The sequence below is a fragment of the Lepidothrix coronata genome, unplaced genomic scaffold (genome assembly GCF_001604755.1).
Source record: "Lepidothrix coronata isolate B3197 unplaced genomic scaffold, Lepidothrix_coronata-1.0 Scaffold59, whole genome shotgun sequence".
In the NCBI taxonomy this organism is placed as follows: Eukaryota; Metazoa; Chordata; class Aves; order Passeriformes; family Pipridae; genus Lepidothrix; species Lepidothrix coronata.
The window spans coordinates 1,656,650-1,682,389 of NW_016690239.1; the positions used below are offsets into that span (position 1 = coordinate 1,656,650).

At 35.2% G+C, this 25,740-nt stretch overlaps 1 protein-coding gene across 11 annotated transcripts in view; it reads left to right on the plus strand.

Annotated features, from left to right (window-relative positions):
• The window catches only part of CACNB2 (calcium voltage-gated channel auxiliary subunit beta 2), a 183,049-nt gene that overhangs the window by 136,904 nt on the left and 20,405 nt on the right, over nucleotides 1-25,740 (plus strand). For 8 of the 11 annotated variants that reach the window (XM_017817213.1, XM_017817215.1, XM_017817209.1 and 5 more), the window contains exons 3-9: nucleotides 5,248-5,370; nucleotides 9,660-9,796; nucleotides 11,613-11,689; nucleotides 15,473-15,606; nucleotides 19,014-19,094; nucleotides 19,372-19,430; nucleotides 22,431-22,540. In XM_017817213.1, coding sequence (XP_017672702.1) covers nucleotides 5,248-5,370; nucleotides 9,660-9,796; nucleotides 11,613-11,689; nucleotides 15,473-15,606; nucleotides 19,014-19,094; nucleotides 19,372-19,430; nucleotides 22,431-22,540 — 721 coding nt within the window. Of the gene's footprint in view, nucleotides 1-5,247; nucleotides 5,371-9,659; nucleotides 9,797-11,612; nucleotides 11,690-15,472; nucleotides 15,607-15,751; nucleotides 15,772-19,013; nucleotides 19,095-19,371; nucleotides 19,431-22,430; nucleotides 22,541-25,740 lie in introns of all 11 variants that reach the window. The other 3 variants (XM_017817217.1, XM_017817218.1, XM_017817219.1) reach the window with 1 other exon arrangement.

The following is a 25,740-nucleotide window of genomic DNA, read 5'->3' on the forward strand; positions in this document are numbered from 1 at the left end:
CCAAAATTAGTGGCCATGAGGGAGATGACCTGTTGTGTGAGCAAATTCTGTGTCAAAAAATTTGTCATCTTGGCTGGGATCCACTGCCTCCGCTTGGTTTATGGCACAGAATAAAATATCTGAAATTAGTTATAGGAAAAAGGATCCTGTTATGTTTTAAGTACATTACTAGAAAAGAGATTGTATTATTTTGCTGTGCTGTTGAATGAAATATTTCTCAAATACAAATTCAACCAAGCAGGTGCAAAGTTGTTTAAACTGACAAATTGACTGAGACAGGTACAATGTGCAAATGCTTGTGTATGCATTCAATATGAGTTAGTCATAACACAAGAGTGAGGGAACATAGGTAATAAAGTATAATAATACTGCAAATAGTATGGACTTAGTAATGAGGTTAGTATGAAGATGTATAAAGTAAATATAACTTGTAAAGGAAGAAGTGAGATCCAGATAGAAAAAGATTAAATTGACTAAGGTCACTCTAGACTCACTTTAATTTGTGTTGGTTGTCAAAGTGTAAGCCAAAGATGGTTTAAGAGTTGGTGAATATAATTTTGTTGATTTATATTCTGAGTTTACATTGGAAGCTGAAACTGGTTTATGAAGAACCCCATTCCAGAGTGTGTTCCCTGCTACCCTAGTGGTACAGATGATGGTAATGTTCATGTCTGGTTGTTCTCCTTGTGGGTTTATTCAGTCTGTTGAATGTTGTACTTTTACAGGAGAATAAAAGAAAAACAAAGTGGAAATGTTCATTCTGAAGATATATGAACTTCTCCAGGCTACTTTGTTTCTCTAGAGAGACATGAAATGTTAAACTGTTTAACATCTCAGAGCATCTGTCCCTGTAGTCCAGTCTGTGGATTAACTGAGTGCTAAACTGTCACCCCATTTTCATATAAATTTAGAGAATGAACAGAAAGTGCTTAACTGTTTTGACCCAATCTAATTTTAGAACTGTAGGATACGTAACCAAATTCTAGATATATTTTAAAGTATACATATGCATATGTGAAAAAAATTACTTCTTTTTCATCAGACCCTAATTACGTAACAACTGAGCTTTTTTAGTTCAAGACAATGTAGTTCAGGAAAACTAGTTAATTTGACAGTTCTGGGAAAGCTTCAGAATTATTTATTTATGTAAAAAGACCAGAATTTAACTTCTATAAATTAATTAGTTTTAAATATTCAATTAGATGAAGTATTGTGGTCTAATCCCATGATAGTTGAGTCTCCCTTTCTACCAGTATGACAAGTATCTAAAATGGGACATTCCATTTCTGGGAATATCTGTAGCTCAATGTTCTGTTTTGTTTTTCTGCTCACAGAAATGAATTTTTTGATGGCAGAAAATGACAGAGGAGTTTTACCTGTTACTTTTTTTTCGTATTAAGATAGTTCTGGAGTAGTTTCTATTTTATTCTTTTTCTTGGATAACCAGGTGTTGTCTTCTAACAGGATATTTTAGATCACTTCTAAGAAGTATGTCAAGGACACTAACTTACTGAAGATGTCTATTAGTTGCAATGCTGCAAAGATTTTAAAGTCTGTAGTCAGCCTAAAGTCTTTCATCCACTGATACTATTAGGAGTAAGTAACAACACTTGAGCAATTTTTTATATTTGCTAGAGGATACAGAAATTGTGAGAATGAATAAGCAAGCGTACTGTCCCTCCTATCAGTGTTAGGCACAGATTGTTCCACAATATTTCAGTTCTTGTTCTGAGATATATTTCTACAATGACAGTTTCCTATGCTTTACAAAATTATCTTTCTTAATAACACCAAATTATTTATTTGATGAGATACTATTTGATACTAAGAATTGTTTAGAACATTTGACAATTTAATGCTTATTCATATCTGTATTTTCAATGTTGAAATTTGTAATAGCATAGAAAGCATCACCTCTGTTGGTCTGTAATTTTTACATTCAGGAAGGTTTTCGGGTTTTGCGTGAATATTAAAAAACAGTAGCTTATGCTGTCTTTTATTTTTAAGGAAGATATGTGATATTGCTGAATTCAGTGCCTGTGTGACTACTTCTTTGTGGCATGTCTAGTTCTATAATAGTTTGGTATCTTTTATGTAAGGTAAATGAGCGATAGTAATACTGAGAGTATTGTAAAGGAGATGAATAAGACAAATTTGAGTTGCTAGGAAGTGGACATACCTGTTCCATCAACAATGCAGGATTTTTTAATTGATGTGGAGAAATCACCAAAATTTATTTTTGGATGATTGCTTTCATAAATGCCCATTTTCAGAAATGTAATCATGAATGCATAATCATATCATGATGCCCTTCTAACAGTTTATCTGGTTACAACAAGGTTAACTCACTAAGGATTTATTGTTTACATACCAGAAATTTGTGTTAAGTGCCTAAACTCCTTTTGCAACACACTGGAAAAGATCAGGGTATGAGAAAGATGCCCAACACAATGAGCTAAGACAGCTCTTAGTTTTTTATTGTGTTTATATATATATTCATATATATATGTGTATATATATATATATTTTTATATATGTGTATATATGTATATAAAAACTATGGCTATCATCTTCTAACATAGTATGATAGCTAATAAATACATCTACTAAACTCATCTAAACCAGTTGCCTTTTGTTATATGTTTTTCTACATTTTTTTTCTGTTAATGGGTAAATCTGATTGGCCTATCTGTTGTGTAAACATATTTTTAAAAATATTATTTGTGATTGGAACTTTTTTTCTCCTGCATGGTAAAAATATAATCAAATTGTTTATATAACCTATATCCATTGAGTAACATATGGAGCATGTTTCAACAGCAATAGGATTTTCCTTGTTGGAAGAAAACAGACTTTAAAAATTATTGTCTGTTTATTTCATTATTGTGTTTCACATATTACTCTAATTTTTTTTAATTAATTTTTTTCCTAGAACAGGTTACCTGGAAAAAAAAGCCATTTGCAATGTTCTAACTGTGGCTAAGCAGCAAGAGAGATAGTCAATGCTTGAGATGTGTTATTTCAACCTGTAAATATATTCACCTGTATTTCATTTTTTAATCTGCCATTGGCTTTCTGGTTTAAATAAGTGTCTGTTTAAAATCATAGAATCATAGAATCATCATGGATGGAAAAATCCTCTATGATCATTGAGTCCAACGATTAATGTAGTGGTGACACTTTCAGTTTTTAGAGCCCTTCTACCCAAATCTTTCCTAAGATTCTTAAGATTTTTTTCACTGATTCCAGAAGAAAGAACAGATGGGATAAAGTTCTTCTCCAATAATTTCCTGATCATCCCTTTGTACAAACATGTATTTAGGTCCAGAATATCACATAAACATGAAGCCAATTCTGCAGTCCCATTGCAAAATTTAGTTCTGTTGAAACTGCTAGTTTCACTTCTGCAGGACACAGAGACTCTCTTGACCCCACTGTTATGAAAGAGCTTTCTAAATTAGAAAGCCTTCCTAGAATGTGCTCATAGATGTAATTGTCTGTTTATGGTAGTTCATTCAAATACAGGCCTATTTAAGGAGTTTTAAAGTCTGCTTTATTGGTACCCTGTGGGTTTTACAGCACATTAGACCTAAATGAAGCAATAAAGGGATCCTTCTCTCCATTTATTTCCAACTGTCCTTTCCAGGCTAGGTGGCATCATCCTACCTTTAGAATTATTTATGTATCTCCCTCATTATTTTATAATGTATTTTAATGTGGCAGGTCTCCTTTCTCTGGCACCATGTGAGTAATCGTGGGTAGAGCAGGCAGGGATTTTTAGTAATCAGAAAAATAGAGAATGATTTTTGTTTTCAGGTATTCATGTTTGCTGTCATGAAGTAGGGGGTGCATTTTCATAACTTCTACGTTGAGAAGAAAGGGAAGAAATTCCTTACATAGGAAATGAGATTTATTTTTTTGCTTGTCAGCTCTGCAAAATACCATACTTTTTGCCAAGCTGAAGTGATGATGGATACCAACTAATAAAGCTAAAATTGTCATCTGGTAGAAGTTTTACTATATTTTAAGATGAAGAGTTATGTCATGCCTTCCTCAATCACTTGTGAGCACCTCTGAGACTTAGTTCAACATTTTAAAGAGTATTTTACCAGCTTTAATGTATAGGCACTTCAGACTAGATAATAAGTGTGGTGTGGAGAATTCTGGGATGGGCTGAAGGTTTAGCCTAGGGTAGGACAATGGTGGGTCCTAGGGATACTGTGTGATATCCTTTGTTGGGAGACCAAGGTCAAGGTGGTGTTTAGCGTAGAATAAAGCAGAATAAGTTCTCCTGTATTCTGGTTGTACCTTTGAGAGGAGGAAGCCCTCAGTAGTTACAGTTTGAGCTGATGTGGACGGCAGCTTTTATTACCATACCTGTGCAGAAAAGTGTTCAGCACCAGTGGTGCTTGGGAGGAGAAGGTGGAAGGCAGGGCTGGGGTCCAGTGGGGGCGCTGACTCTTCCAGCAACTACTTCTTGAAAACAAAACTTGGGAAAATCCTCTAAACTCACTGATGTAGCAGTAAAAGTTATAGAAAGAGTTATGAGAATGAGCAAATCTCTCTGTGGTTGGTATTTAGTTATGACATGACGATCTAGGGGCACGTTGCTGTGCTCTAAGAATGGCTTGCAGTGAGATGACTTGCATAGGGGTCACTAACAGCTGCTGGCACCTCTTCTCCAAATTTGTATTTTCCCTGAACAATACCCGAGGGCTGAGGCTGAGAGGGCTTCACTAATGGCAGCCTTAGCAATGAGGCTGAGGTGACCAGCACGTGGGGGCCCAGAAAAAAAAGGTATGGAGGGAACAACATGGTGCAATGCTGTGCTCCCCTTGGCATGCCTTTTTCAGCCCCAGTGTCCCTGGGGCTGTAGGCTTTGTAGCTCTTGGAACCCTACCTCTTATGGCAGCCCCAAGCACAGAACTCGAAGCAGAACTGCAAACTAAGCATATTATATGGATCACCAACTGAATTGTAGTTTCTAATTACTGACTTGACTTATCTCAAATTAATTCAGAGCTCTATCACTTTCTAAAACTCTGTATTCTATGAAATGCGTTGATATTAAATTACTGGTATCAGTAAACGTGATTCTTCTTTATGTTTTGCATGGATGCAATGAGAGTTCTCTGTAACTGTTATGATTTTAAAAGGATAACTTACAGAATTTTTCTGTGTATATGTTTGTACATAAATATATGTTCGCAAGGGAAGTCTTCAGGCTGTTTATCTTTTCTTTTGCAGTCAAAACCTGTTGCATTTGCAGTTCGGACAAATGTTGGGTACAGTGCAGCTCATGATGACGATGTTCCAGTCCCAGGCATGGCCATCTCATTTGAGGCTAAAGATTTTCTTCATGTTAAAGAAGTAAGTAAAACCAGAGGAGTAAGTGAATCTCTCTTTAAGGGTATATTTGAGTAACAGTGCTACTATTTCACAATGCTGATAACACTTCACATTGTTAAAGCACTTTTCAAATGTTATTTAAATAAGGTAACAGTGTATCAGGAATTGAATGTTCTTTTAAATGCTATCCTCCTACAAGCAAAGACACAAATTCCTTAAAATCAAATTAATGAAGTTCAGAAAGCAAGCACTTTTCTTGTCTAGTAAGAGTCCCTTATTTATAGCTTTAAAAGTGTGTATCTGACTATTCAAAGATAAAATATTTGTGGTTTTTTTCTAACCTAGTACTGTGAGGGTTCATTGTGATTCAGGAGTCCAGGGTTGCTTCTCTTTTGTTTGTGTGATTGCATCTCAATTAACTCCAAAATCCTCAAGTCTCTTTTTTTTCTTTGAAGTTAATTCCCTGGCACAGACAATATTTTGTTAACAGTTACATGCTGGAGAACTGATATGATGTTTCAAGATGATAGCAACTTTCATAAAAGGTGCTTTGAGTTTGCTGCATTGGCTTTCTTCTCCTGTAGTTTGGCTTTGAAAAGTTTGAATTTTAACATTTTCAAACACCAAGAGTAATTTTATTTCTTTGCTCCTTGCAAGACAATCCCAAAGAAATAACTTGGTAACTTTGCCATGCAGGCCCTCCTCTGCAGCGTGCCGCTGCCTTCTGAATCATTCCCTCATTGTTTGAGGTTCCCAGCTTCTATTCATATTCCATTGGGGTTTGTTTCAAAATGGTCTATCTGGAAATGGAAATTTATAACAAAAGAACTAGAAAGTTAACTTAAGGTTGATAGCAACCCAACCATGCATGTGAAATTATGGCTTTTCCCCATTTTAGACTATCAGAAAATCCCTCAATAGTTATGATAGGTGATGCACAGTGATTCTGGTAGTGCAAGTGCTTTGCAGAAGCAAGAAACATTCCTAATACAGAGGTAGAAATACAGGTGGACAGAGACTACAGAAACACAAGAAATGGACTTCTAGTGCCTTCATACTGATGACTAATGGTCAAAATTTTCCATGTATAGTAAACATGCGAAAAGGGGATACTTTTGGTTCAGATTGTATATAGTGAAGGAAATATGTTTTCTATATGATAGTAGTGTGAAAGAATTGCTCTGTTCTGTCCTATAAAAGAAGTAGAGATGAGAAGGCACAGAGTTCTGGCAAAAGAAAACCATCATCATTCTTGAGTCTTGAAGCACTGGAAAATATGGCTCAGTTTGGTTAGATCAAATGATTTTCTGTAGTCATCTATTCCATCTGTACTTCAGATGAAGTGGTAATCTCAGACTTTACATCAAGTGTTTTCCCTGTTTCCATATGAACCAGAAACACAGTGTTAGCAGTTTTCTGTTAAAGTTTATGCTTTTTTCCTCACAGCACAACTTAGTCTCAGATGTACAGATACCTGGGAGAGCATCAGGATGAAAAATTTCTCTGAACTTTTCTGAATCTCCAAAAATACCTTGAAAGGAAGCTTAGCTCAGCTGAGTTGTTGTAATATCTGTGGCCACATGTAGCACTGAGAGATGGAAAAATAGATTAAAATGTTGTTGCAGTCTCAGGTGTAATAGAAGAGGAACTCTGTGCAAATAGCCTTTAAAACCACCTGGTTTTCTCTCTAAGCTGTCAAGGAAAGTTGGCTGCCTAGCAGTGCTAGGCCAGAGATGGGTTGGGGACGGGAGCCTGTGACCGGGTCCAGGTGCACCACTGGAATGGAAAAGCAGGAAAGGATCTGCAAGGAGTCAGACTTGGACTCTCTGGTTCCATGTTTGGCAGCAGCTGTTGTGTCTGGATGGGTTGAACCTCCCCAGAAGGGTGCTCCAAGCAGCAGCCCCTTTCCTGCATAGTTCTGTCCTCCCCCTCCATCTTCCTGCTCGCTCTTCAGGGCTCTGTATCCCAACAGATATTGCTCCTTCAGTAGTTTTGGTTCTCTCTGTGGTTAATGCTGGGAGAACTGAAATGTCCAAACTTCAATGATTTATGCAGATTAAAAGTAAAAAAAATATGTGACAATAAAATGAAGTATTGCTTTTATATTTTATACCTAACTTGTTGCTAGAAATAAAGAAACCTAAGTTAATGTCCAATAAGTTTTGCCTGTGTAATGATGCCATACTGGACTAATGCTGTCCTCTTCTTGTCCCTGAGGACTGTTCACTAATTTCTGCTGCTGAGAGGGCTCAAGAAAGAAAAAACTCAGTTCAAAATGTACATGGACAATGGTGAAAAGCATTGCAGTGATTATGTATGAGGGAAATTTATTTTCATTATTAGGTTACATTCATTAAAACTAAGTGGACATAAAGATGAAGGATTCCTTCCTGCATGAAGAAATGTGTGCTTCATCATGGTCACTTCTGAATATTTTGAGGCTTTAATTCATGGTCATAATTTTGCTTTGCATTTAATTCATATTTTGTGTTTCCCTTGGCATTCCAAGCACAGGTGAATTACAGAAAATCACTCACCCTTGCCAGCACTTTGGGAGCTGGACACCTCACTACCAAGATTTCCATTGATGCTTTTTAAAATTAGGAAGTATTATGTATGGTATTATCTACTTATAAAAGTATCTTATATTCCTTTTCATATACTGACACAGCATTTAGCTTTGAGACTTTGCAAAAGTGAATTCCACATGCTCTTATTTTTATATGAAGAAAAAATTTCTATGTATTTAACATTTCTATAACTGCAAATAAAATTAATGTTGTTATGTAGTAATCTGTTGTACTGTAGGACAGCATAAAATAATAGTGGCTGTTCAAATTGTAATTTAATGGTGGTTTTTAATTACCTGTCTCCTCCTTTTACCAAGTTGATGATTTAGTTAGCATTTTGCAATGAAAGGTTATAATTTTAATAATATGTTTCAGTCTAATACATCTTTGAGAAACTGCTATTCCAGATTAACTCCCTATCAAATGCTGGTATTCTTACTCATAAAGGCATCCCATTGGATGAATGTTACAGATCTCCTTATATATTATGTGCTTAAAAGTGCTTTTATTTTAATCTCTATTTTTTTGTGAGCTAAATATCTTACAGTTGGTTTCAAGCCTCGCAAGATTTCTATAGCTGCCAAAATGAAAGATAATACTGCAATTTAGGTTGTGTATCAATGATCCACCAATGATGTATTCGTGGTGAAATTAATTCCTTTGTGTGGGAGCCCACACATTTTACATTTTATTCCTAACTGTACACTTGTTAAAGCTACTTAATAAATAATTAAAAAGCACTATAATATTTAATATTTACATTAAGAGCTTCAAATTCAAGAAGGCAACTTTCTTCACATTCAGATGTTCTTCTACAGTTTCATAAATAATCCAAATTATCTAAAATTCATATTTGGTGGTAGTTATTCCCATGGAACACTGAGAGGCATGTGGGGCCATATAAAAGGGTGACCTATTCTCATCCAAAAATGGTGAATAAATAATAATGGAAAAAGGAAATAGTTTTACTCTTCAGACCTCTGAAAAATAAAAAACCTCCTCCCCAACCCCCTTGTGTGTGTATGAATAAATGTATTGAATTAGAGTAGTCATTATCTCATATTACATAGAGCTGAAATTCAGTTAGTTGGACTACTTGTGGATTTGTATAATTGTAAGGGTTTTTTAGTTATCTAAAGATATCCATTCCTTCTGGATCTATCATAGTTTATGATGCAGATCACATGAGCTATATGCAGTAGAGCATATATGAGCAGCAGAATTTGGTCATATTTCAGAAGATTTTGGTGACTTTGGAGGAGTGGGGGAGTTTGAGAAGCAGTATTTTTTAATTTGAATAGGGAACTGAATATAATGCAATAAAACCAATAGATTATTACAGAGTCATAAAAATTGTAGCAGTAGGTCAGAGTAGATCAGAAGAAGTCTCTGATGTTCTCCAAGGAGAACCATGAAGGGAAAACAAAAGCAACTTTCCTGTATGAAGGAAAAATACTGGGAAGCAAGAAACAAAAACCAGAAAGAAACATAAAGTCTATGAAGGAAGCTTTCTGCTTAAGCACTGTGGATTTTAATAATTTAAAAGGAATAACTATTTTAATGTATTTCTGAATGTTACCACAATTCTTCATTGCCGTAATAGCATAGCAGAGTGATTAAGTGCAGGGAAGAATTAAAAAAAAATGGCATAGCTGCAAATTAAAACTAACAAAATTATCCCAGATCTAGTAATTTCTCAGTATGTTACTTTTTTCTTTTTTTTTTTTTTCTAATCTGTAGAAATTTAATAATGACTGGTGGATAGGACGATTGGTAAAAGAAGGCTGTGAAATAGGATTCATACCAAGTCCAGTCAAACTAGAAAACATGAGGCTGCAGCATGAACAAAAGGCAAAACAAGGAAAATTCTACTCCAGGTAATAACAAGAAATCATTAAAAATAGTAGCATTGTCTGTGAAACAACTTGGAAATTAGTGCTGTGTATTGTTCATATGTATGATTAATTATCGTAAATGGCAGTTACAAACACTTTGAAATAATGAAGGAATTAATATATAATTGGTTATACGTTATTATAGAATATATAACATATTTTACATGTCAAATTATTAATTAATAAGACACTTAATGTCGTTGCTATTTTAGAGAAAAAGTAGATATTTAAATTGTTGATCTGTGGTGGCCTACAATGGAAGTTGGTCCATTTTTTTCATAAAGTATTTGCTAATATACCTTTCAGTTAGTACATTTACAATGTACATGCACAATTTTTGACTTAAAAAATAACTTTTCTAAATTCTGTAGCATTTGTTACTTGTTTTCATGATCTTTCTATTTATAAGTCGTTTTAAAGCTCGTTTTATAAATTAGAGAAAATGTTAAGATGAATTTATTGTAAGCCAAAGCCAGTGCCCATTAGTTCTTAGGGGAAAAAATGGTCTTGTCAAATTCATTGCCTACAAATACAGCTTTTAAAACCGCTACATTTTATGATGGAAATGTCATGGTCAAGTAATTTGTTACGTCTGACTGCAACCATCATTGCATAAGAAAAAGAGTCAGTATCCATGTATTGAACAATACTGCACGATAATAATAATGCCATCTTTGCTGTAGAATTCTTAATAAAGTAGCTTTCCAGTAACACATGTAGAAGCAAATACCAATTGTTAACCTCTAGGTATATAGGAAACAAATATTTCCAGTGTATCTGAGTGGGACAGACCTTGAATTGGACTAGAAACAATTTGGGAAGCCAAAAATGCTTTCCAAAAATGCCCATCCTCAACAGGAAGGGATGGAGTGTTTGAAGAGCATGTCTGTGTTAGGAGGACACCACGATTCCGCAGCACTCAGCTGCATTTGCCAGCTGTGAAATGCCTTTCCCATGCGCGTGCTGTCCTCAGCAGAAGGATGCTGGGTTCCTTATTCCTCTTGGGACACTTGTGATACACCCAGATCTGTCCCAGTGATTTGGTCCCTTTCCAAATTCTCCAGAACTTCTCACCGAAGATAACATTGTCCTACACCACAAAGGCATTAACTTAATGCTTATTAATATTTTAAAATAGAGAAAGTGGAAACTAGTACTATCACATGAATTATTTGAAGAGTGAAGTAGGCTTCCTTACATACTTTTCAGGGCTTTTCTCATTATGGTAACTGAAATAAATGACTAAAAGTATTGTTTGATTTTCATAACTTGAGTAGGTTTTCACAAAGAGGAACATGACAAAACCCTAGACTGCTTTAACTTTGAGAGACTTTTTTTTCCTAGGTGCTATCTTGTATTGAGAAAGCAGAAAGAATTTGTACTTCAATTAAATTGAAAAAAGGTAGACAAACACAGTCACATCTTCATTAGGGATTTATCAATAACTCTTCAGTCAAAGGAAACAGATATGCTTACTGGCTTAAGAATTAGTCTTAGTAATGGATTATAATAGTAATAATTATATACCAGTAGCGATATTAATAACTGGATTACATTAAGATCATGAAGTAGTGAGAGCAGCAAAATAAATTGCACAGCAGCACAAGGAGCATGATTGATGTTTGCATTTCCTCAGTCCTCAGTACGTGCATTTTGTGCGAGATGTATATTTTATACCACTGCCAGAACTGCTGTTTGTCTCACAGCTAACACCTCATTTAGAAGGCAGGTAATAAATAAACTAGAATAAATATTGAGAAACTACAGAACTTCAAACTAATTTATTACTTTACTTCAGTAAATCAGGAGGAAACTCTTCATCCAGTTTGGGTGACATCGTTCCTAGTTCCAGAAAATCGACGCCTCCATCATCTGGTGAGTATGTTGTAAACCCTTTGGCTTACAGGCCAATCAACCTAATCTGTTAAAATTGATATAGATTTAGTTCTATTTTTCCTATTCCCTATACTTCATAGGTAGAACCTTAGTGTTGAACTACCATGTAAGGCTGGTTTGGGTAGACTTGAAGTAATGGAGTCAATGCCAGCAAGTTCAGGCAGTGACAGGCACAATATTCCCTCTTTGCTTCTACCATGGAGTTTTATAGCAAAACCATAATAAATTGGTGAGACTACATTACAGTAGGATAGTTAAAGCACTCCTGCTGAACAATAAATACCTTCTGGTTCAGGAGAAAAAGCAGCAATAAAAATGAAAATTCTTGAAAGGTTTCTGCAGTAGCATCAAGAAAGACAGTCTTTTAAAACATCAGGAACTTTCGGTTTCACAATTCTGAGAATGTTCGTCACATAATTCTACGATACTGGATATTTCTTTTCCTTCTTCGACAAATTTTTCACAAATACTGTTTTGCATTTAGAGCATCTACAGATAGATTTAACTTCAGGTGGGTTGGATTCAAGAGGTATGAAGCAAATACATGGTGAGTTCGTGGAGAAAGATGGCATTAGCTCCTTGAAAAAAGCGTAGCAGATTACAAAAGAAAAAAAATTCTATTGAATTCAGCTGCTGCATTGCTGGATGTTTTATCTTTGCATGTACATTTTGAATACCTGAAAGCAGAAGATATTAATTAATGTTACTAGTGACTTGTCTGCTGGGGCAAAGATGTATTTTCCAATCATATTCATTTATACATAGCCTGGCCTACTGAGCAGGTGTCTTCAAATCAGGCTGAAGATTTTAGGGAATAAACGTGGACATTAAAACAGAGACAGAGGAATTCAATTATGTTATGTTAGTAGCTTCATTTGATTAAATGAATTGAAAAATATTTCTGTCTGTCTTGTGAAACCATGAATTTGTTTATAACAACCAACTTTATTATGATTGCAGTTTGTTTATCAAAACTCCAGCTTCACTTAAGTTCTCTTTTTTTTGAAAATATTTTTTTAGTTTATTAATGTGTGTCCATCACAAGTGGGCAGACTACACCTTAATCTTCCGTTTTATGATGACTTTAAATTGTTATGTTTACTGTTAAGGCCAACTTTTTCAACAATTGCATTTTTTTAGTAAAATTATCTATTTTGGACCTATATTGTAATTTTATAGTTAGAACATCTGAAATGCTGTAATATTGTTTTCTATCCAAAACCCACTTGAAGATCAGTACTTATATTTCCAGAATGTTGCCCAGAATTTAGAGGTAAGAGAACAGATAGCATACCTATGTCACCAGCTGACTGCTAGCCATCCTGTAATTTTCATTGCATTGAGCTGTTTCTTCAGGTGGTAGTTTTCAAAATCATGGTTTTCTGGAGAAAGAAGGAAATCTGGTAAAATTTATTCAGTTACATTGAAGATTTGGAAGATTGATATGAATAGTGCACATTAGCTGATTCTGTGATCATAAGATTTTGAGTCTACAATATTCTTTTGCTTATCTTAAGACATCCTAAAAAAGGCGAAAGAGACATAGTTTGCGACTAACACAAGAACTCAAGTGATTTTGAAGTACAATTTCAATTATCGTTCCGAAACCTCCTCTTTTTGAAAGTACAGTTGCAAACACATAATTTATTTAATGAGTTGAAGAATATTAACTGAACAAGTTAATTCCATTTTTTAACCTTGAGTCAGGGATGGTTTTTTTCAGTATAAAATAGTGCCACAGAAAAAACCAAATCAAATCAAACCCGCAAACAGGACTAAGACCCAGTGAAAAACAAATGAAAGGGAGGCTCATATTGATTTAAATAATCAATATTATATTGATATAGTAATCAATTCATACAGTCCTTGTAGGCCACCAAACTGAGTGATCATAATGGTGAAAATGACTTTTGAAAAAACAGTGAAATAAAGATAATTAACAGCAAAAGAACTGTCACAGAAGAATGTACATAGTGTGAAGAGTGAGAATGAGAAAAGGAGATATTGATATCTAGCTGATCAAGTTCTGCGTTTCTTTTTTACAGGAAAAGCTTAACAACTCTGATTTCTCTTTACTGACAATTTTAGTTGAACATACTGAAGGAGTTTTAATATGCCTTATTATGAGTGATTTACAGCATCTGTGCTGGCCTGTATTCAAGAAAAGATAATATGTTCTTTTTATACTTATGAAGAGGATGAAGGAACAGTGTTGCTAGAAGAAAATGTTACGTGGCTTCTGTGGCTGTTTTTAGGAGCAGGATTGTAGAAACAGGATGTGGATCTACACACCGGCTTTCCTGGGAAGGGCGAGCTCAACGGCACAGTGACTTAGGGATATGTGGATAATTCAAATGGGAAAATATACTTTATGCAAACAAAAGAAATCACTGCTCCAGTTGTCTCTTAAATCAGTAGCTGCACGTAGGCTTGACAGGAATATTTATTTGTTACATAATTTAATACCACATGCCACTGTATTAGTTGATATCCCACTCATCAAGCAGATGAAAGCAGGTCACTAAGATGGTTTCATAATAGTTTGCAATGATTAATTAAGGGTTTGGATAAAGTCAATGCAAACGATTCTGCTTACAGATCTATTTAGTGGTAGATTCAGTTTGACATAATGGCATGGCAAGATAAACCTGTGTTACCCGAGTGCGTTAAAAGGTGGGTAAAATCTTCACACACAAGAGTGATGTTGTACAGCACACTTCTGGTTCACTTTTGTGCATCTACCTGCTTTCTGAAGACAAATTTAAATCACTACTTAAGATCAGAATTGATCATAGTAAACAAGAAACCTTTTGTTTCATTTTGTTTTGTTTTACATGTAGTTGGCAGGTATCTGTTGGACTCAGCATTCAGGATAACGTGGCTTTGCGTCTTGATACTATATTTATTACTGAGTCTGTGAGGATTTTTATTGAAACTGTTACTATTTACTTGCTAAAGAGGGTAAACTATTCATAGTTACATTATAAGTATTGTTTGCCATATATTCTTTTGGGGTAGAGGCTGAACAGCAGTGGTTTGTTGTATTTGCTTCCATTTTGCCCTGTCTACATCCTCACTCTTTACAACAGGATCCATGTCCCTGAGTCAAGCTGGGATAAATTTCTGCTCTTCTGCTGCCCATTCATTTTAGTTTTCACTATTAGTAGATCAAATTTAATTATTCCTAATAAATATGTCTTATGAATACAATGCATTTTTAGTTAAAGGGGTTGAAAATGCCAATTGTAGTCCACCCTGTGATAAATGTAGATATTATTGTACCAATATCAGAATGATTTTGTCTGCAAAAGTGATTTTTCTGCTGTTTCTTCATTTCCTATAGACATGCTAGTGACATTTCAAATTTCAGTTGATGATGCCCATTTTGAACTAGGGTTCATTGCTATAAAACAGTCCAAATGTTTTGACCAAGTTCTGTTGTTTACATTGGTGAAAGTCTTATCTATTCCAGTGAACTACTTTGGATTTACACTGGTGTAAGAAGAACAAACTTGGCCATTGGTCTATTTTGTAAATGTTACAATAGCTGTTACAGATCACTTTCTGTCTTCTAATCCTTATGTCCTGCACCTTTAAATTATTCCCTTTGTTTTATTGTGTTTTGTTCTCATGGTTGATTTTTAGTTTTTATTTATTTATTACTCTGGACAGTTTTATTTCTCTTTACCCGTAATTTCCTTTTTTAACCTATCTTTACTTTCCCTGTCATCTGATAATTCTGAATTGTTTGTCTGTATGTAGCTATAGACATAGATGCCACTGGCTTAGATGCAGAAGAAAATGATATTCCAGCAAACCATCGCTCCCCCAAACCCAGTGCAAACAGTGTAACATCACCCCACTCCAAAGAGAAAAGAATGCCCTTCTTTAAGAAGGTAACACCGACTTCCAAGCTCCCATCTGTCCACCTGCTCACCTGCACTGCGTCACATTTCTAGTCCTGTTAACTGTCTGCGTCCTTTGACAAGCCAATAACATGCATGCTTTGTTGTTCTTTGTTTCTTTTCCATGCTGCTGTAGCTAAGCAGAAGCAGAAATCGGTAAGTTTATATTGACATTGCCTGTGTTTATCCTGCCACTGGCATCATTAGCATTGTTACTCCAGATTAACAATGCAGCTATTCTAGAATTAAGGAGGAAGAGATGTATTGAGCTGTTAGTGGATTCAGTACAAGAAAACAGGCAAGAGTTCAGTGTAACTGTGAAACTCTGCTACAGTACTTATCCTTTTTGATGGAATAATAGAACACATTTGAAAGGCCTTCTGAAAGTTTGAGAAAATTATTTCTAGAAAATCCATATAATTCACCTCTCTAGTGCCTGTTCAGTCTTTCTATATCTTTCTCAATTATATTTTTTTTTATTTCTCAGTCTATTGAAATCATTATTGGAGTCTATCAGATACTCAGTTTGTACTTAGAAAATGAATAAAAAATTGTTGTATTTTTAGTTTAGTCCATATTTAAGCTTCCAGTTCACTAAGTGCAAAATCTGCAGGTGCACAAGACCAGTGGAAAACCTCAGACTTGTTTTGACAGTTTACTTTGAGTTTTTCCTGTTGTCATGTATAAATTATCGGCCAAATGTTCTTGTCACCCATCAGTCAGACCTTTTTAGTATCTCAACTATTGGAAATGGCACTGGTCGTTTCCAGAAGAGCCAATGTCTCTCCATAGATAACCCAGATAACTAAAGAATTATGCAATTGACATTGTGTTACAACAAGCTGCAATACATTTCTAGGATCTTTGCTGGAATAAGTTGGCAAGACATTAGGTAGCAGCCAAACTATGCAGTGAAATACCATATTTCTCCTTTTTTTGTTTTAGAAGCTTTAGACTTCATAGCTCTTACTCACTTGTTTTTAACCATTTAAATCTACAGGTTATAACAGACTGTTATAGTGCCTATAAATAGTGCCAAGTGACATTGTTGTCCCTGCTGTGGATGCTTTCATGTTTAGTAAATAGAACTTTGTTTCTGGTGTTTTTTTTTCTTGAACTCTTTTAAATACTATTAATTCCTTCTCATTTCCAAAGTCATGACCATTGGCTTCAGTAGGGTCTGTTATGCCTGGTGTGGAAATCAACAATAGTTTCTTGTTTCTGAGTAGTTTCTTACTTAATCATATTTATAACCGCATAAAAAATGATAAGGAAGAATAATACATGTTGACATGTATTGGATGCTGTCTGCATAAGCATCTTTCAAAGGTTCATCTTCTAGATGAACCACCTTAGACCTGGACGGTGGTTAGTCACATCTCTTTCTTCTACTCTGTGGTGCCTCTTTTCTTCCATATCAGAATCATTACTGGATATAGCGAGGTTTGTGATACTGACACTTACATTAAGTACTGGATGGGCATTTCAAATTAATCTACATAGTCAAACCACTGAGCAAAAGCCATAGTGTCAAAACTGCTGGTTTTCAGTATGAGTTCATATTTGAAATTAAATCTGCAGTGAAAACTGTATAGCTCACTGACATTAGATTCTCTAATGCTAAATTAAAGAACTTTAATGCTTCCATTAGATAACTCTTACTCAATTTTCTGCTGAGGGCTTCATTATTTCAAGTTTTAAAGATTAGAGAAGAAATATGCCCATTTTGACAGAATAGATTTTAAGAATAATTCATATTCCATCAAATAAGGTAATTTCTATGCCTGCCCTAACTGTCAAATAGCTGGTTAACTTCTAGCATGTATGCCTTCAGTTGAGTTAGTCACATTAAGACAAAGATCTGTTGCATCGGGACACTCATTCTATAAGCACTTGCATATCTGCAAAGAATTTTTCATTGAATCTGTCTCTAATACACTTACCAGATTATTAATAATATTAGCAAGAAGAGTGGAGGATTGCATTTTGATACTGGCACACCTTAATTGCAGGGGTTTGCTTTGAAATGTGTTGAGTCAGTTTCTGTGCTGTGTAAAATAAATCCATTTCACATGCTTATGATGCCTTGGGCACTGGTATTCATTCTTATGTTACTAATTATTTGGTGAAACTACAGGTAACAAAAAACAAAATAAATTATGTTACAGAACATTCACAAAAATATTTTCTATGTTTTAGACTGCTTTAGACTGCTGCTTGTGTAGCACCGTGTGCTGTCACTGTACTAATGTCTGTCTTTGTGGGTTTGTGTTTTGGAATGTATATACTTATTTTAATGTTATTGTGAAACACCTTGGGATACATTGAGTACTAGAACAATGAACAGTGTCTGTATTCTGTTATCTTGACTGATGTATTTGTACTATGTAAGCATTAGAAAAATAGATCCAGCATTCCTTTTTCCATATCACTCAAATGTTTCTGGATTTGGATTTCAGTCATGTTTTCCCGAAGATAAACCAAAACTTCCCATATGAACAAAAAATTTTTCTGATAAGACCCATTCTTGGTGATTGATATATGTTGAAATAGCCATTTATTAACAAAGAAAAAAACCCCAAACCAACAGTTTAATTAATTTCTATTGCATTGTGATAACAATATAAAACCTTTGCAATCTTTGGAAGGAAGTAATCTTTTTATTATTGTATTTTAAAATACGTTTTAGAAATTGTGCATGATACATCAGTAAGTACTTTGATAAATATTGTACTAACAGAATCCATTCTTGGGTAGTGACAGGAACTTCCCAAAGTGGAAGAATTGCTATCCCAAGCTCTGTTTATGATAATTTTCTAGAAGTACTAAATCAGTCATTATTTTGGTTTCATTTTGCAACTGAATCATGGATGCAAATGTGGATGTCAGATTATGAGTGCTGCCGTGGGAATTTGCAGTGATGTCACAATGTTTTGTCAAGCAGTGGGCAGATCTGAACATTAAAAAAAGAGATTTTTTATGCTTTTTCCATCCCGATTTGTTTTATTTTTCTCTTTCATCATTTTCCTACATAAAATTTTTGTGGGAAACAGATGTCACATCTCTAGAGTCAATCATTTCAAATCATTAGTTGTTGGAAATAACCTTTTCAATTTACCTGTTAGGAATTGTGCAAAGGAACATAGAATAAGAGTTTTGTAACTATGCAGAGCAATTGTGAAAACAGTGGGAAAACCTAAAGTCCAAAAAAAGCTTTTTCAAAACAAATCCCTGAACCTCCTATGTCCTTATCTTGTACTACAAGTTTTTGGGAAAAGTTAATTAAAAGAGATTCCTTTGTTGGTGACATCACTGGAAATTCATAGTTCCTCATGTTATAAACAGTGTATAAACTTTCTCTAGGTGCTGTGACACTGAAAACTTTATCTGTTTTGCAGACAGAGCACATCCCTCCTTATGATGTAGTGCCTTCTATGCGACCAGTAGTTTTAGTGGGGCCTTCTCTGAAGGGATATGAGGTAATTGATTGTTGAGAATGTTTTATTTGCCAAAATACTGTGCTTCATTTGTGTTTGATATTTTATATCATAGACAAATATCTAGACAGTTTTTACTCCTAGTAAATAGTTGCTTATTTGTATTTTACTTCATGTCAGAATTGAGATGAAGAATAAATTGCATTCCGATCCTGTTGTTCAGATATGATTTACTGTCAGCTTTATTATATAATATTATTAGCATCAAGTATTATGAATTTCCTGTATGATTATTAATTTTTTGTTTGTTTGCTTCTAGGTAACAGATATGATGCAAAAAGCATTATTTGATTTTTTAAAACATAGATTCGAAGGGCGGTAAGTACTTGGCAATGCAAATATACTTCAGTTCAGGTTCTGTTTAGGTACTACCAGGATTTTAAGAAATTATGACATGGTAGAAAATCAAGAATGATGGATAATTAATTCCTTGATAAGTGGACTCTAGTGTGTATTGAAAGTTTCCTTGGCAGAACATGCAGAGGTTGTGTGGCAGTGGGAAGTGTTCAGGGGCGTATATTTGAGTGGAAAAAAGGATGTTTCCTTCTTGATGACTGCAACATTCACACTCCAAATTGCTAGATATTTGTCTACAAGTTAAAAAGTTATTTTAAGTATTTTTCAAGTGATACCTCATCAGTGCTTCTCAGGTTCTGAGCAAAATGACAAGAGCCACCATTTCTCCTCAGCTCTAATTCTTTACTTGGCATCGAACTTGGAAAGAGTGTTATGAGATTTTGACTATCTAATATATGGGATTGTCAAATCCAAATTTGATCCCTCAAGATAGGATCTTGGTTTGACAGTACTTCTGGGCTCTGTAGTGAGAAGTTTCAGAAGGACTAGGGTGCAGGGGTAAAGCAGTCCCCCACTTTGCTGAACTATGGTCACCCTTGGTATCAGATGAGCTGCACTTGCTGGGTTCTGATCTGAGCGCTGTGGCAGCAGACTAGGCAAGGTCCACTCAGATTTGTGTTTGAGCCCTCGGACATTACTGTAGTACAGATGTCAAATGATAATCTGCCTCTAAAAGCAGTAGCATGATCTGTAGCTCAAACATCACGGACCCATGGACCAGAGACATCAGGTGCATTCTCCACATGATTTTTGTGACTGGATCAAGCTACAGATTAATATGCGCTAATGGGTTGACATTGGGGGGGGGAAATTGAAAGAACAGGAAAGTGTTATAATATCTGTAACTTTCCATTTAGTTTGGAAGTGGACAGATCAGTAACACTATTCTATCTGTCCAGTCAAAACTCTGAAGAGGGAGCTTGAGGTTTTTTGTCAATAGCTTCAGCTCTTTAAAATGCAGATCATTGTTGTTTAAGCCGTTGGATTTTCTCAGTCAGAATAATGATGTTGATACCTAACCATTTATAAATCCCTCTTTATATTATTCAGGGTCATCAAACCTTAAACGCATACCTTCAGGACTGGAAGTTAACAAAACAGTGGTTGTTGCAAGCAAAAAAAAAAATACTGTGTTTTTATGTCTTTAGGTATTTTAGAGAATTTCTGATTTTCAGTTGTAGATCTAATTGAGGCAGGGTGAATCCTCAAATACTCTGAATACAATAGCAGATTTGAATCATCCCAAACTTTATTAGCAATCTGAACTGGTAATCAAGGTCCTGAACAAATTTGTACAGGAGGTTCTTAGATTCATACTACTGCTTTCAGCTGCCACACTGCTGTCCCTGCTCTCATTGCAATTGTTTCGCAATATGAACATACATATCCTTTGTTTTGAGAGCAGACTTGGTCATTCTGGTGAGACGTGTCTCAAAAGACATTAAAATGACCTTAGAAAGACGTTAAAATGAAAAACAGCATTTTTCATAGATAGAAAAACAGACTGTTAAATCTGGCTTGGTTCAATATACCATAATTGCATTTAAAAAGGACAAAAAAATTTCTATTACATGTAGGAGGGAAGACTGGCAGGAAAAAAATCCAAATCAAACCAAAACCCCCAAAAGTTGTAGAAGTTTCTAGTGTATATCCATTAACAAATAAAGGTAACTGATGACTACCCCAATATGAGTTTGATTTATTTTTAAGACAAATGGCATTATCTGTGAGGAGCTGTACCAGAAATCACAATCTTTGGTTATGTTTTTAGTTTAAGTTAAATCATGTCTAAATTTCCAAAATTACATTACTAATCTGTATTGTCCAAATAATTCTGCTTTTCCATATTAACTTCTGGCTTTATTGCATTTTTTAGGGTTTTAGATAAGTTAAGATAAGCTTAACACATGTTAAGCTCACTGGGAAATGACCTGTTGGATTACATTTCCTATGAACAAACAGCATCTGACAGTGCTTGCTAGAGAGGAGCCCTCCCTGTTCTTAGCAAATCCATTTCCTCCTTTTCAATTGCAAGTAAAATCCTACAAGGAAGAACAAGGGAATATCATCAGTCTGATTTAACTTTCAGCACTGGAAAAATGTGACCTCTGAACCTCATTAGACCAGAATTTGAAAGGGAACTTAAGAGTGTATTTTGACCCTGTAATGTGAAACAAACCAAAGTAACTGTTTTCCTAGGATGAAGTATATGCAGAAGGTTATGTAGCAAACTGAAAGTAACCACTTCTTCCTTGGCCCATCTTTCCTCATAAACACAAAACTGAGCATGCCAGTTTTCAAGTACATGTTTCTCTGTGTTACAGTTCCCATTTTTAGGTGGCCAGCATATTGCTGGGTCTTTCTGGAAAATCATAGGTAACTCTTACACTCTGTTAAAAAACACATGCTAGTAAACTGAACAATAAAATTTAAATAAATAAATAGATTATATTGATGTATTAGTTTCCCTGCTAAGACTTACCTTTACCATTTAATCCCTATATGTCTTATACGTATGGCTAAAATATGCCAGGTTGTCATTCAGTACCATTCAAGAAATTGGGGAAAAGAGAAACCAGCCTTTTCATACTGGGCATAGTTGTGCAAAGTCAGACTTTACACGGACTCATCGGACCCAGGCACTCCAGGGAAGTCCCATCTTCTGCAGCACATCTCTGACCTTCTGCTTCCCCTCTCCCCAGGCATGTGTAGCTTTGCAGGCAGTGGTCATACTGCATTTCAGAACTGTACAGAAGGATGATGTCTTATCAATAGTTCTTGTAGCAGTATTAGTTAGACAAAGTTTTTTCTCTGTTCCCATTATGGGAAGCATACTGTTCTTCTGAGAAGAAGTAGTTTTCCTATGGTCTTAACCATCTTCTAGTGTTAAATGAGAATTCTCCCCATATCCCCGAAAGATAAGTAACATTCTGTGCTATCTTACTGTCTTTATTGTTGCAGTATATCAATTACACGAGTCACAGCAGACATCTCGCTTGCCAAACGCTCAGTGTTAAACAATCCCAGTAAGCACGCGATAATAGAGCGATCCAACACGAGATCAAGCTTAGGTAAGTACCTATAATGATGCTATCTGCAAATTGCCTGTAAAGTATACGACTCTCAATTCATATGAGTAAGCTAAAAATAGCCTTCTCTCTGCTGTGAGAAAATCACAATTCCCATAATCCAGAAATCCTGCCACTAGAAATCATTTTAAAATCACTACCATGCAAACTTCATAAAGACCTGATTTTCGTTTATCCTGCTTATGCTCAATGTTTTGCTGTTTGCCTTGATGGGGAGAAGTAACCATCCATATAAAATCTGAAGACATGTTCTTCCACTTGAAAAAAAGTAACAGTTTTCAAATACTTGGAATTACATGTTATTATATGTTATTTATATTGTGCATAATCGTTAATAAGATTATTAGTAATGACAGCTACTGATATGAGGCCTGAAAAAAGTTATCGAGGGACACATTTTATGAATTTTGTATCAGTTTAAACTAATCCTGAGGTTGGTACAAAAAAAGAAGGATGGAAAAGTGTTTTTAAAATATTTTTTAAATGTTTCTTAAAAACTGTATAGCTAAGTTCATAGCATACACGTCTGTCATCTTACATGAGTCATTTTGTAGTGAAGCTTGTCCAGTTGTATAAATATTTAAACATTTATTAGCTAGAAAAAAAAAACAAACTTAGCTGGGAAGTTGTAACTAAATGTTACCATCTGCAATACAGGTGTCTCCACTGGAGCTTGTCATCATAAGGTGTCCTTAGAGCAAAGAGGAGAAGGTGGACACTTCGGAGTCTTAATTCCTGACTGATCTTAGCCTTTCCTATAGTGTGAGATCTTTTATATCCAGGACTGTGCTGCTACCACTAGTGCATTCCCTGTGTAGAGACACCTGGAGCTAGCTAGAAGGTATAGTGGAAGGTTCTCTGCCCATGTAGTGAGGTCGGAGCTAGATGATCTATCTTTAAGGTTCCTTCCAACCTAAACTGTTCTATGAATATAAGATTCTAAGATGAATTCTGCTAGGAGTCCACATACTTGTGTTAGGGCACCCAGCTGAGATATGGGACACAAGTCCCCGAAAAAGTCCTGTTCAAGTCCCCAGTCAAATACAAAAAAAAAGGAGGAACTTGCTAGATCACAGGTGAATGCTCCAGTCATCTTTCTGCCTTTGCTGCAGGTTCCTCTTAGTACCCTTCGAGAGAGCTTGGTTTCCCCTAAACACAGCATTGTATCTTGAAAACTTGTAAATTTTGTGGAACAGGAAAGGAATTTCATTCATCCTATTAAGTGGATTCTTTATCAGTTTTATTACAAAAAAATTTCTGACTCCACCTGTGCCATGACTGAATATTTAACACTTGCCTATTATAGTTGTCCTTCTTAGAAAAAGCTTCTCTGCCTTAAAAACTTTGACCTCCCTTTCTTGAAAATTTGCTTCTTAAAACCTTTGCTCTCAGCTATGTGGAGTCTGGATTTTTGCTTGCAAGTAGTCTGATAGCTTCCAAGTGTGTCTTATTTTAAGTGTTTTCAAATAGCAAAATGCAATGTACTGTAACAACATAATTAATATCTTTACACACAAAAATATTCTTTTATGTGAATTTCAGTCTTGTAACCAAAGTCTGTTTAATAATCTGTTGAAAATATAAAGTGTCATTTGTTTTGAATAGAACTGAAAATCAGTAATAAGGTTGGAGGTCACCCAGTCATGGAATGAACAGAATCATCATGATTGAGTTCCCAACCTGATCATCAAAGTGTGTGCAATTTTGCAATACTGCACAAATATATGCAGCGGTAAAAAGCATATCATCTATTCCTCATGCTAAAATATTCTCACATATGTAAAACAGCTATCACAAAAATGTATACAGGAAAAAAAATTCTATACAAATTAAATGTTGCCCAATCTTGTACACCTTCATCTCATGTAGAACCTTACCCTTGAGAGCATCAACATCTTTTCTTTGTGTCAAGGTACTTTTTTAGATAGAGGTATTTAAAATGGAAGTTCTGACAGAAGTTCAATTTGAGAGACTCAAAGATGACAGGAATTATGTATATATGTAAATATGTGGATAGATAGATATATCTCTCTAGTTTTTGTAACAGACCTGTTGTTATTAATTAAGATTTCCTGCTACATATCAGGTCTTCAGTTGCTTATAACTGTTCTAAAACTTAACTGATTTACAAACTAATTCTGAAGTATCTTGGGAAATATTAGATAGAGCAACTGAGTCATTTTAACCATGAAGTTAGGGCAAAAATTAATTTTACCTATGCTAAAATATTCTCAAAACCTTTTTTTTTCAGAAGCTGTAATACTTCTGTAGTTCCAGTAAACTAGCAGGGTTTTGAAATTTGCTAGTGAATTGAATGAAATTTCACTTACATATTTGTGGGCATTTTTTATGAAAATAACAAGAAAACTTTACCAAATTGTTAGAAGCTGCCATTAACACATGCCAGGCTTTGCGTCTGAATTGCCTAAAGACTCAGCCTTTCTTGGGCAAGGTCCAGCAATGATGCTGAGCAGAACCTGCTCCCAGCAGATTGAATCAGGTCAGCCAAGCAGAACTAAAGTGGAAAGATGCTCATCTTTCAAGTTGCAATCCCTACTTTGCTGTGCAGCATGGAATATGGAATAAAAAGACATTTTCTTTGAAGATGTTTGCCTGGAGGAAGAGGTGGCTGACCAGGCTCAGGGAGGAAGGCAAGTAGTGAAAATCCATTATGGAAAAGGTTGGAGTTATGGAGAAGGAGTTGGGATAGTTGTTAAAGGCGTGGCGTAAACCACAGAAGGACAAAAACCAGCCAGGAAGCAAGTCAGGCAGAGAAATGATGTGGCAGCAGTGTGTTGGGAGGAAAACTGAGATAAAATAAAATAAGCTGGAGTCAGAAAAGGTAACTGCTTTTGTAAGACAGTGGGAAAACCATTGCACAAGGCAAAATTAAAAAAGTACAAGAAGTGTAACAGCCTGTTTCCTTCCTTACCTGCAATGTACCTCAAGGTAGAAATAAGAGGCAGACTCAGAAAATGTCTTTGTAATCTGATGGTAGGTGGCCTCTCCTAGCAGTGGTTCACAAGGAAGACAACAATATACCTCTTCTTTGAGCATTTAGTTGGCTGAAGTAGAAGAGGTGAGTGGCAATTTCACACCATATAGTGGATTTTTTTTTTTCTTTAGTTTGTGTGACGAATTTGCTGTAAGCCAACCAAAAATCCTATTAAATCCTATTAAAA